The sequence below is a fragment of the Mastigoproctus giganteus genome, chromosome 10 (genome assembly GCF_048544385.1).
Source record: "Mastigoproctus giganteus isolate SK-2022 chromosome 10, ASM4854438v1, whole genome shotgun sequence".
NCBI classification, from domain to species: Eukaryota; Metazoa; Arthropoda; class Arachnida; order Uropygi; family Thelyphonidae; genus Mastigoproctus; species Mastigoproctus giganteus.
This window is the reverse complement of record NC_143584.1, coordinates 98,791,512-98,805,056: the sequence shown is the minus strand read 5'-3', so window position 1 is coordinate 98,805,056 and position 13,545 is coordinate 98,791,512. Positions and strand designations below refer to the sequence as shown.

General features: G+C 37.3%; 1 protein-coding gene across 4 annotated transcripts in view; it reads left to right on the top strand.

Annotated features, from left to right (window-relative positions):
- Positions 1-13,545, top strand: part of Opa1 (Opa1 mitochondrial dynamin like GTPase) — a 648,761-nt gene that overhangs the window by 408,646 nt on the left and 226,570 nt on the right. For all 4 annotated transcript variants that reach the window (XM_090383387.1, XM_090383386.1, XM_090383389.1 and 1 more), the window contains one exon: positions 6,787-6,863. In XM_090383387.1, coding sequence (XP_090239513.1) covers positions 6,787-6,863 — 77 coding nt within the window. The remainder of the gene's footprint in view (positions 1-6,786; positions 6,864-13,545) is intronic.

Here is a 13,545-nt window from a genome sequence, read left to right as displayed (position 1 = left end):
AATTACCTCTACTCTTTCTAAAGTAATGGAGAAATCAATTAACTGCCAACTCTTAAACTACCACAAGAAGTTGCTCTTGACATCTCAATGGCTTTCGAACGTGTTTGGCATAAAGGTCTCCTAAACAAGCTCCAATCTTATGGTTTGCGAACTGTTTTTTGTAATTGGTTATCCAGTTTTCTCTCTGATTGCTCCCTGAGGGTAATGGTAGATGGCTCTCTGTCTTCTAACTTCTCCACTAATGCTGGTCTCCCCCAAGGTTCAGTTCTTTCCCCCCACTCTTTTCCTCTTGTATATTAATGACCTTCTTCCATGGACTGGAAATCCTATCCATAGTTTTGCCGATGATAGCACATTGCATTCCACTTTCCATTTTGAGAAACCTTGCCCTGCTCAATCAGCTTCAACTTCTCGAATATAAGCTACCAATTCCTTAAATGCCGATCTTCAGGTAATTCTCCAGTGGGGCAAAGACAACTTAGTTGATTTCAATCCTTCTAAAACTCAGTCTTGTCTTATATCTCACAAAAAAAGGATTCTTCTGCTCCTATCCTTACCTTTGGTGACACTTCGATTTCTTGGCAAGTTGATTTATCTCTTTTGGGGGATTACTCTGACTTCTATCTCTCTTGGCACGAGATTATTAAAAATATTGCTTCCTCTGCATCTAAAAAACTTGGTTTTCTCTTTCCCTCTGTGCTGTTTTTCTTTCAAACAGCTGTTCACTCTGGACAAATCTCTAATCCTCCGTACCATGGAATATTGTTCCCACATCTGGGCTGGTGCCCCCAAAACCTCTCTCAGGCTTCTAGATTCCATTCAGAAGAGGGCAGTTAGTTTAATTAATGACTCATCTCTAACAGAGTCTCTCCACTAGCTGTCTCATAAACAGACTGTTTTCTGCTACATGCCTTTTCTACAGATACTTCCATGGTCACTGTTCTTCTGAATTGGCTTCTATAATTCCCACTCTCTCTTTAAAAACAGTCCGAACACATGCCACCACTAGCCAACATCCATTTACTGTCCAACTGCAAACTCACAGAATCAACTTTTCCTCTTCCTCGTTTATTCATTCAACTGCTGTTTTCTGGAACAACCTTCCTTTATATGTCTTTCCTGAAAATTACTATCAGAAGTTCAAGTCTACTGTCAACAATATCTTCTCTCGTCTTCTCAACCTCCAACCAAGCATGGTACTAAGTACTACAGGTTCTAATACCTCTTGTGTTTGGTATTTCCATAAAAAAAAAATAATAATAATAAAAAAGAAAACATCCTTGGCTTGGACAAGATTAAATGGTTTTAGAAATGAAAAGAATCTGAACACTTTTAACATTTAAAAACATTTATTATTTTTTTTGTCAATTTGCTGCGCGATAAGCTGTCTACAGGGAACTTATCAAGAGCTTATCGCTTAGCTAATAGCCTTAGTAAAATCCATTTGTGGAGTAATATAACATCACAATCAAGTTGATATGAACTTGATTATGACATTCACAATCAAATCAACAATACAAATATTTCATTACTGCAGGAAGTGAAATATTTGTATTGTTGCATTCCTCAACAATAACTCTGCATTTCATTTTAAAACCAAAGTGATGAACGTTGTAGTGTTTTATGCTCGTGCCCACTGCTTACCAAAAATGTTTTCACGTTAAAAAAATTACAGAGTGCAAGATAGGGTTGTAGAGTGTAAGATAAACACGTTTGATATTAATGCTGCTTAAGTACTTGATGAGAGCATGAGAAATGTGGGGTCTCACATTGTTGTGATGCAAGCTGTGGTCGTTTGCAGTGAATGTGGTCCCACACAGTGTGTAGTACAATTCAGTGTGCAGTAGTAAGGTCTCATAACAGTCATATGGTGTGGCACAACATGCAACAAACCATTTCTTGAATGTCAAAAATAGAGATGACCATAACCTTTCTCGCAAAAGCCACAACTTTTGCTTTTTTTTTTTTCAGGTCTCACGATTATGTAGACTGCCAAACAGAGCTTTGTTGCATACCCTCTGGGTTTAAATGATGAAGCCACGTCTAAACTGCTGCTGTTGCTTACATGCGAGTAGTCCTGGAACGCACTATGCAGAAACATATAATATAACATGTTTGTGCATGTATGGTGCATCCAAGTACACATGGTCATGTCGTGTGCTTCCTACTGATATACTCAACATTTCTGCCAGTTGCCTTACTGTTATATAATGATCTTCTCTCACAATTATAGAAGCACTGTCAATGGTTTTAGTGGTAAAAGCAGTGGTTGGAGCTCCAAGACTGCCAGTTTTGTGATTGAATTCCATCCATCGTTAAACATTCTATACCACATGCAAACTGGCCATATGGAAGTGTAGATTCGAAATAAGCCTCTTTTGACAGTTCATATGCTTCAGCTGATGTTTTTTTGAGACAGAAACAAATTTGAGAGTGGCATACTATTCCTCTTGTGTCATATTCTTTGTTACATAGGTGAAACTGAACAGGTATCAACTTGACTGAACATGAAGTTCACACCATGCACAATTGCTATGTGATTCTGCTTGGTTCGGTCTTAAATTATGTAGCTCAGCTAGAAATAGCAAGCAATATGGTAGTTCATGAAAAATTATGATTATTCTTTTATTTAACAGCCCTCATAATATAAAATTTATATTTTGCCAGTGAAATTTAGGTTGCATGTTTGATTTAAACTAATTTAAACCAAACATGCAATGTGGACTTTAAATCTCCTTTTTTATGGGATGCACTCGTTCATTTTCCAAAAAAAAAAAAAAAAAACCTGTTTTTCCTTTGTTTTGGGCCCAAAAACTTTATTTTCTGCCTGCTTACAAATGTCTGATCTCCAGCTTTTTGAAATTCTAAAGTTGGCAACTATAACTATTACTGAAATAAATTTAGGGTGAAGACCGCGTGCCATGAGAACTATAGAACTTTATTGTACAGCAGTAGCAATATCCTCATTTTATAAATAGATTTGAGAAAACCAAATTGTCTGTGAAATTCATTACTATTATAATGTGAGGGCAGTTCACGGTGGTTTTAGTTCAATATTGCATTTACATTGTTATTTATTTGAAAGGCATGCCATCACCAAAGCACCTTAACATATAATGGAACTCATTTCACATAAATAGCAATATACTTCTCTATTTATATCACTGCAGAGTATCAAATCAGAGCTCTCAAAAAAATTTTTATTTTAATAAACTTAATTTTTTTTATAAAATACCTATTACAATGTGTATTTCATTTTAAAAAATGACAAAAGGAACATCATAAAGGAAACCTTGGGACCCCTTTGAGAAGATTCTACTCTTTCATTATAAAAGCACTCTTCCCTGTGAAGGTCATATTTTGCTTGATAAGAATAGTGCCGTAATTGAGAACTTATGGTGAAATGTCTCTATCATGCTAGATTGATGCATTTTATAGCTAACATTAATTAGCTCCTGGCTACATGCAAAAGGTTGCACAAGAATAAACTCTGAGTATTTCTCCCATCATAGGCCTCCGTATCCGAGTGGTCAGGAGCGATAGTGCAGTAGCACACGCTCTTTGAGTTGACCGGGGTTCAAGCCCCCTGACTGCTGAATACGGTCGATCTGCCAACCCGCATTGGACCAGCGTGGCAGATTATGGTCCATTTCCCTCAACATCAATTGTTGAGGAGGCTTCCATCCTGCAGTGGGTTGATAATGGCTGCACTATACCTCTTTTTTTTTTTCTTTTTTTTTTAACATGCAAAACTGGTGCTGCTACCCTACCTATACAGTGATTGGCTATTGCATAAATTATTTTCAGTCATACTTTTGTTTTATTAGCATTATACAGAAGTAACATGGGTGAAATTGACTTTTCTTTTCTTCATTCCTAATGCCTTATATGAGTGTAATTGTGATTTTGTTATATTCTTGTGACAGCTTTTTGCTCTTACTGTTAAGTATTAAACGTGCTTATTTCTTTGAGGAAAATGGGGGGAAATTTAAGAAGGAAAATAATTCAAGAGATATTCAGGCAAACAAAATTTCAGATAACCAGATTTTGGTTAACTGGAATTCTGCTGTTTATACAACACAAAAGTATATCTTCCTTTTGTTACCTAAATCAACCCAAATTGTGGCACCTGCTGAGTAGTGCAATTAATAAAAAAAAAAAAAATATCCAGCTGGCATCTGACTGCAACAGGATATCTGGCTGTATATAGCATGGTTTGCTTTCGCCATCACTTTCTTTTGTATAGTCTTTGGTTCTGTTGATCAGTAGCTTTGTCAGACTTTTTTCTCTTGGCTGATAGCTTTTTTTTTTTTTTTCAAAGAAATTACAAATAAATCAGTGTAATCTTTTTTAATAAGCACAAAGAAAACGATCAAACTTTTACAAAAAGAGTTGTTTTATATTATACTTATGATTGAGCTATCTGTATCAGGCTGGAATTGCTATGGTAGGTTGCTTTCTAGAAAACTACAATGTTTGCATGCCTTAAGTCAAAAATTATAGAAATAATGGAGCTGGGCCATGACAGAGTCTTATATATAAGTTTTTATAATTCAAAGGGTGTATTTAATCAACTATCAGTCATATGAAATATGTAATTACCATAATTACTTTAAAAATTCAATCTAATTTAGTGTTATTTTGTTTTTCAGTTAAAATGTAATGGCCATTCTGCTACATTTCTTTTCAGAACCCATTATACAGGCACTGAACCTTCCTTTAATTAGCCATATTTTCATCAAAGTGACACTATGAATCAGTGTCGTAACTAGAAAAAGTGGGCCCCAATACAAAGTGTAGTGTAGGACCCCCTGAAAGTATTTGTTTTGGTAAAAATAAAAAATCCTTAAAAATTGCCCTGGAATCAGCAGCTATGCTAATACAATTTCACCTCTATTAACTGCAGTGTCCCTTATGCTGTGCAGCTAGCTAACAATAAATATGCTTTGTGTGAAAAAAATTATTGTTCATAGACAGTAAAATTTTATCATAAGCATAACTAAAAGACTTAAATTTTTACTCATAAATATTTTTATGTTTTGGGCAGGAGGACAATGCACCACATTGGCATAGTTACGCCACTGCTATGAATAGCAATAGAAGCAATAGAATGTTTCAAGAAGAAAATTGACTGACTTGTTGATGTGTATATGTTCCCCCCCCCTTTTCATATACAGTCGGTCCTCGTATAACACGTGTTTGCATTACACGAATTCGATCATACACGATTTATAAATAGGGGAACGTTATCTTATATAACACGAACCGAATTCGCTTATACACGATTCGCCTTTGTGTTTACAAGAAATGGCAGTCGAACGCGGAATCACCCCAACTGAACGCAACACGATAGGAATGAAGGAGATTCTGAAAATGTATTTATGTGTTTTATATCAGTGAAGGGGAAACACATTTCACCATAATAACGTAAAAACCAACACAATTCCAGCTATCGATATAATCACAAATGCAATTAGGTCGAGTTTACTACCAGTTTATAACAGATTCCACTAGTAGAAACGCAACTGGAAAATGTTTTTATTGTTTTATGGTAGTAACCCCTAGAAATGTGCTTTAGTAAAATGTGAGGTGTTAATAGTGCATCTCGGGCTTTACAGTGTTGTTTATTCAGTTGCTACACGCGCGCCGCTTTGTTTATGTGTATCAAGCGTGCCGCCTCGTTTTGTAATTGTGCTTTATTCCCTAAAAATTAGTAAAATACTTAAAAGGTGTGAAAAGGAAGCGTCCTGGCGAAGACACTACAGATTCAGAGAGAGAAAAAAAAGCAATATCAATAAACAGAGGCGGACTGGCTCAAAAATTCTTACCCGGGAAAATTTATATTGGCCTCATACTACGGTTTATGGCCAAAATCACACCGGCCTCCGGCCCACCGTGGTTTCCCCCGTAAGGCTTATGGCCAGTCCGCTTCTGTCGATAGAGAAAAAATATGAAATTGTGAAACGCTTTGAGCGAAATGAAAGACCATGTGATATTGCACGTGCTACAGACCTAAATGAGGCAACGCCGAGAATTACAAAGAATGCGGAGAAAATAAAAACAACTTTCATAGCGGGAACAACTCAAAGTGTAATTAAAATCCATTAGATTAAGACACAAAGAATTGGAAGAGATGGAACGGCTGTCATCTCTTTGGATAGAAAATCAAACAAAAAGCAAGTTTGCTTACGATAGAAGCAAAAGCATTAGCAATATTTTATTACGACTTACGTATTATAAAATACGTAAGTAGTTTATTACGACTATTTTATTTAATATAATAAATTTTTTACGAATAAAATGCGTATTTTATTCGTATAAAATACTTTTTTAGTATTAAAAATACTAAAAATACTTTATTATAATATAATATTATTTTTATTACGTATTTTAATCGTTATAAAATACGTAAGTATTTTATAACGATTAAAATTACCCGATTATTTATTGTGTTTGGTAATGTTTTGGTTCCAAATGTGTGTTCAATCTTGGGTGGTCGGCACCTAACCCCACTTTTCCCATAGGGCCTGTTGTTTATATTGCACGATTTTGCATTGCACGAGGTTTTCTAGGAACGCAACTATCGTGCTATACGAGGACAGACTGTATATATATATATATATACATACAAAAGGGGAAAGCAGAACTCAGTCAATTTTGTGTTGGGTGTAAGGCAGATTGTGTGTAATTTTACACACTTTTTTATTTTATTTTTTTTTTGTGTATTAACAGTGTTTTGATTTGATTTTCTAGTAAGATGTGTAATATCTTGTTACATTATTTTAGGATGAATTATTTGAAAAAGCACGGGGTGAGATTCTAGATGAAATTATTAATCTTAGCCAGTTAACTCCACAACACTGGTAAGTTTTCATTAAGTGTTGATATATGTCTAGAGAAATTTTTAGCTCACTGCATTATCTTGTACTTAATTACATACAAAAATGTCGACAATTGGGATGGCAAGCAAAAGTGCACTCAGTTCATGCCTCTGATCCTAAGAGCACTGTTAAATATCTCAGCAGAATTATCCATCCTTCAATCCTGTATGAGATTGAAATTTGCTCCCTCCCAAGAAAGGTGGCTTGCTACAAAAGGCAAGCCACCTTTCTTTTTTCATATTCTTATTACTAACCCCCTACTACTTCTCGCTTGGTCACACCAGGCACTGCTCCTGCCTCCCCGTGGCGGGGCCGGAAACCTTGGCAGAAAAGCTCATCTGCCAAGGGCGAAAAGGAGCAAAGATGGAGCAAAATGATTATCCATCTTTAGAGCCGACAAGCTCTCGGCCACATACTGAAATTGATCATGACATTTCACAACCCAAGAGGTTGAAAACAAATTCAACAACCAAAGAGTTTCCTTCCTTTTTAATTTTACATTCACTTTCAGAACAACCTCTCAGCAAATTATCTCCTTTCCTCATCCAGAAACACCTGGAGAGTATTGCAGGATCTTCTCTGTGAGAAGGCTGCAATCTGGAGACCTTCTTTTAGAAACAACAAAAAGTAGACATTCAGAGAAACTCTTACAACTTTCAAATTTTGCTGGGATACCAATTAAAGTATCTCCCCATGCTACCTTAAATACATCCAAAGGTGTGATTTCTAGTTGGGATTTGTTGAACGTGACAGAGGATGAATTAACCCAAGAACTTCAGGATCAAAATGTTATTGCATCAAGAAGAATCATGACTAAAAAAGACAATAACCTTATGCCTACCAGGAATATCATTCTTACATTTAATTCCCCAAACCTACCATCAACAGTAAAAGCTGGCTATCTACTTTGCCGTGTTCGCCCGTATATACCCAATCCCTTGAGATGCTACAAGTGCCAAAAGTATGGTCACTCTCAGACAACATGTAGAGGAAACCCAGTTTGTCCAAACTGTGGATCTTCCGATCATACTCAGTCTGAATGTTTGGCGACAGAAAAGACATGTCCCAACTGTAAAGGTAACCATCTTGCATATTCTAGAACTTGTGAGAGATGGAAAACTGAGAAACAAATTGTTAAATATAAGGTTGAGAACAAGGTAAGCTTTCAAGAAGCAAGGAAAATAATTGCTCCTACCATGCCCAAACGTACCTATGCAAATGTTGCACAAAAACAACAAACAGTATCCACCCAAACTGAAGTTACCGTCCCCTCAAACATATCAATCTCTGACTGGGCTCGAGCTGTCCTCTCTCAGCAACAGTCCAGTAACCCCAAGCATTCAGATCAGGCAAGTAACACTCCTCTTACAATACCAGCGACATCTCCTACTCTACCGGAAGATCCAATATTAGAAATTCATGCCGAAGAAGAAGAAATGGACACTGGTCGGCCAGTTTTCCTAAAAAAAGACAAACAAAAATTGGAACGTCATAAACCAATCACCTTCAAAAAGCAGTCAGGTACATCTCAAACAATTAAACACAAATAATGGCCTTCATTGTACAATGGAACTGCAGAAGCTTTCGTTGCAACACAGATGATATCCATAATCTAATTAACCAGTATTCTCCAGTTGCTCTCTGTCTCCAAGAAACTTACTTAACCTCGCAAATTTCTCCATCGATAAAGAACTACTGCCTTTATCGAAGAGATCGCAATACAGCAAATACTGCCCACGGTGGTGTAGCAATCCTGATAAATTCAAAGATCCCAACTAAGCATATCCCACTTCGAACGGAAATAGAAGCTGTTGCGGTTCGTATAACTCTCCATATTGCAATAACACTAGTCTCAATCTATTAGCCAAACCATACTTATTGTTTAAAAGAACTTGAAGACCTCCTCATACAAATACCTCCACCTCTCTGTATATTAGGGGACTTTAATGGGCACAATCCCCTATGGGGTGCTTCTAAATTGGATACACATGGTCGACTCATTGAAAGACTTTTAGATGCACTAAACCTCACCATACTGAATACTGGCACGCACACTCACATTCAGCTCCCAACTGGACATACTTCAGCAATAGATCTTTCCATTTGTTCTCCAGTACTGGTCCCGACCATAGAGTGGTATGTTATAAACGATCCTATGGGCAGTGATCACTTCCCAATCGTATGCAAGGTATTGATAGCACAGACTCCTTTAACTAAACCCTGCAGGAAATGGAAATTTACGAGAGCAAACTGGGCAAAATTTCAGTCATCAATCTCTTTCGATGAGAAAAAAATCCGTCTCCACCGTATTGATGATGTGACAGATTACATCACGTCGCATCTCTTAAACGTGGCTAAAGATACAATACCATTATCAAATCCACGGGTCGAAAGCACTAATTATTGGTGGAATGAGGAATGCACCAAAGCAAAAAAAGCAAAAAATAAATAAAGCGTGGAATTTGTTTCGGCAATATCCAATCACAGCCAATCTGATAAATTATAAGAAAGTAAGGGCAAAAGCACGCTTCATACAGAGGCAAGCCAAAAAAGAATCCTGGACCCGTTTTGCATCAACAATTAACAGAAATACTGACAGCAAATTAATCTGGAAAAAAATTAGACAGCTTTCTGGTAAGTTTCCAACCATACCCTCTCCAGTCCTCTCCTGGAATGGGCGAGATTTAACTAGTCCCTCGGATATAGCTAACGCTTTGGGCAATACTTTTGCTGAGATCTCAGCAACATCAGCTTATACTACATCTTTCCAACGAATTAAAAACAGTCCAGAACGGTATCCTATTAACTTCCAAACTGCCCTCATTCTGCCATATAACAAACCTCTACAATATTCTGAATTATTGCATGCCATTAAAACAGCTCGTAATGGTGCCGCCGGACCAGATGGGATCTATTATATCATGCTGCAACATCTTGATGACAAAGCTTTGCACCTCCTCCTGGTCTTTTACAACCGTATTTTTTTAGAAAAAACTTATCCAGCTTCTTGGCACCACTCTATTGTTTTGGCGTTCCTGAAGCCTGGAAAAGATCCAACCAATCCCCATAACTATAGACCTATATCTCTGTCAAGCTGCCTCAGCAAAATCCTTGAGAAAATTGTCCACAATAGATTCGTCTGGATCATAGAGTCACAACATCTAATGAGCAATAGTCAGCATGGCTTTCGACAAAACAGATCATGCTTAGATCTCATGATCAAGGCTGAATTTGCATTTCATTCGCAATGCGTTCGTTAAACACGAGCATCTGGTAATGGTTACTATAGATATACAGAAAGCCTTTGACACCACTTGGCGACATGGCATACTTAGTGATCTTTATTCTCTCGGTCTACGGGGAAACCTTCCCATATTTGTACAGAACTTCCTATACACTAGATCGTTTCAAGTAAAATACCAAAATGACCTCTCTACAGCTTTCATTCAGGAAGAAGGTGTTCCTCAGGGATCTGTGCTGAGTGCCACTCTTTTTGCTCTTAGAATCGATTCCATCACTAAACAGCTTCCAAACACAGTTGAGTCATATCTTTACGCGGATGACCTTTCCATTTCCTGTCATTCCAAAAGCATGAGATCAATTGAAAGGCAGCTTCAGATATCACTGAATAAAATACAACAATGGGCCAACCTTAACGCCTATCGACTCTCACAACAGAAAACAGTTGCTATCCATTTTTGTCGACAACGCAAACTCCATCTGGATCCTGAACTCCAAATTTCCAACTTCTCCATCCCAGTCAATAGTAACATCAGATTTCTAGGATTAATCCTTGACAACAAATTAAATTTCTTAGATCATATTAAAAATGTACGTACTTCCTGTTTAAAAAAGTTAAATATACTCAGAACTTTATCCGCACTAACATGGGGTGCAGATCGCACCTCCTTACTTCGGCTATACAGGGCATTAATCCGATCCCGTCTTGATTATGGTGCTCCTGTCTATGATTCTGCCAGAGCAAGTGTTTTGCGCTGGCTTGATCCAGTTCAACACAGTGCTTTGAGGATTGCACTTGGAGCTTTCAGAACATCACCAGCACATAGCCTCTACATTGACGCTCATGAGCCACCGTTAACACTACGTAGGAAAACACTGCTACTGAAGTATGCTGTCAAAATACAAAGTTGTGCCTCACATCCAATTCAGTCATACTTATTTAATCCACCATTAGAAAACCTCTACAGAAGTAAGCCTAATATAGTAAAACCAGCTGGTCTTCGCCTTCTTGAACTGATGCAAGTTTGGAAAGTTTCCATTCATTCTGTACAAGAAGTAGTAACATGCATTCAACCACCATGGACTCTTACTCCTCTACCCACCTGTGACACTTACCTTTGCCAGTGGGGAAAAAATGTTCTTCAAGCATCAAATGTGAAACAGCTTCATGCAACTCACACTCACAAATATTTTGACTTTTCTCCAATTTATACAGATGGCTCTAAATCTAACTCAAATGTTGGAGCAGCAGCAGTGTTCCTAAATACCACTATTTCAGCAGCCCTTCCACCTGAATTCAGTATATTCTCAGCAGAATTATATGCAATTAAACTAGCCTTAGAAAATCTCTGTTCTGACTGCTCATTAAAATTTGTTATTTACACTGATTCCCTCAGCTCAATTATGGCATTATCTAACTCCACAGATAAAGTTCACCCTTTTCTAAATGAAATTAGAAGATTATTACTGCAGATTGAAGAGCGCCATCAGATGATCACCTTCTGCTGGATTCCAGCACATTCTGGAATTTCTGGTAATGAACTGGCCGATAAAGCGGCAAAAAATCCATCTACCTTAGATTTAACCACTATCCCTGTTCCAGCATCAGACTACCCACAAATCATTTGTGATGCATGCCTAACAGAATGGACAGCACTCTGGCACTCTCAAACACATAACAAACTTTTTCAATTGAAACAGGATCCTAGAATTTGGCGTTCCAGTGTCCGTTCATCAAGACGAGAAGAGGTACTCCTTTCAAGATCAAGACTAGGCCATACACATTTGACTCACCTTCATTTACTCACAGGAGATGATCCACCACAGTGTCCGCATTGTTTTCTAAATCTGACTGTGAAACACATTCTCATTGAATGCCCACACTATAATCAAGACAGAAATACAACCCTGCTATCTTTGGTTAACCTTCGCAAACCAATAACTCTAGAGAATGTCATTGGTGACAATGCAAATATCCCTGAATTTTTTAACTTTCTGAAGAAAATTGGAGTTTTTAGTCATTTCTGATTTTTGCCTCTTCTAACATAACAAGAAATTCTTATATATTATATATATTATTACAATAAAGGAATAGGCGCATTATAGCCAAAGCAGCTTATGCGCCAGAAAACCCCCACAACAACAACAATCTTCATTAATAAATATAGAAAACAAAAATAGACTCAAAGCACTGCACTCTGGAATCTCTACTAATAAGAGCGAGAGTGCATAGCACGTGTTCTTTGAGTGGACCGGGGTTCAAGCCCTTGACTACTAAATACGATAAATATTTGTATTGATGATTTATTGTAAACTCTATTGACTTGGTTGTCGTGCTGGAGTATAAACAGAAAAAAAAAAAAAATTATATATATATATATATATATATATATATATATATATATATTAGTCCATGAAGAGCAGTATCCATTAATAATCACCTTCTCTTTACTCCTACTCAGCCATCTTTTATGTGCGATAATATCAAAAACTGTCCAAAATCCAAGTATATGATATCAGAATAATTTTTTTTAATCCACTTTCTTTGTTGCTGCATCATATGATCCAATCAGGTTGGTCAGACATGATTGCCACTGAACAAATCCATGCTGTACTGCAGAATAACAGCACTCGTCTTAAATCCTTCATTATTTCTTTACTTAATGACTTCTTTTGTTTTCCTTCTATGGAATAGAAGTTAAGCTAACACGTCTGTAACCACTCATCTCACCTTAGCATAAGCATTAGTACAGGCATATGATAAAGAAAAGCAAGCTTATACAGCATCAGCAAAAAAAAAAAAAAAAAAAACTCTTCCCATTTCACCCATCCGTTCTCTCCAAAACTTTGTTTAGTTCTTCCATGAATTTATTTAAGCTATCAGCTTCCGCAACAGATGGAAATTTGTTCGAGCAATCAACTACCCGCTGGTTAAGGGCAAATTTCTACACATCTATTTTACAACTGCCTTTCTTATGGCCCCCTCAGATTCATAATCTGAGGGAACATAAATTCAAATAATTGAATAGTTTGACATAATTGAATGGTTTGAGCCTGCTCAAACCATTCAAGGCCTTCTACAAATCAATCCGATCACCTTGCAGGGGCCTAGTCTCCAGACACTGCAATTTGCCCCTCTTGGTAAGAGCAGCCCTTTGCCTTCTCTGTACTGGTTCCAACAGCTCAATGTCCTTCCTAAAATGAGGCCTAAAATCTATTCTTGTAGGCTGCAAGAGTAGATCATGGGGTCTTAATCACTGCTCAGAACCCCAAGTCTTTTTCATTCTCCACTACCCTGAGTGTAGTACTGCAGAGTTGTTACATTACTCTGGGGTTACTGCTACCAATACGCAGTACTTTGCATTTGTCAATGTTAAACTTCAGTTGTCACCAGTCAGCCCATCTGCTTAACTTTTCTAGATCC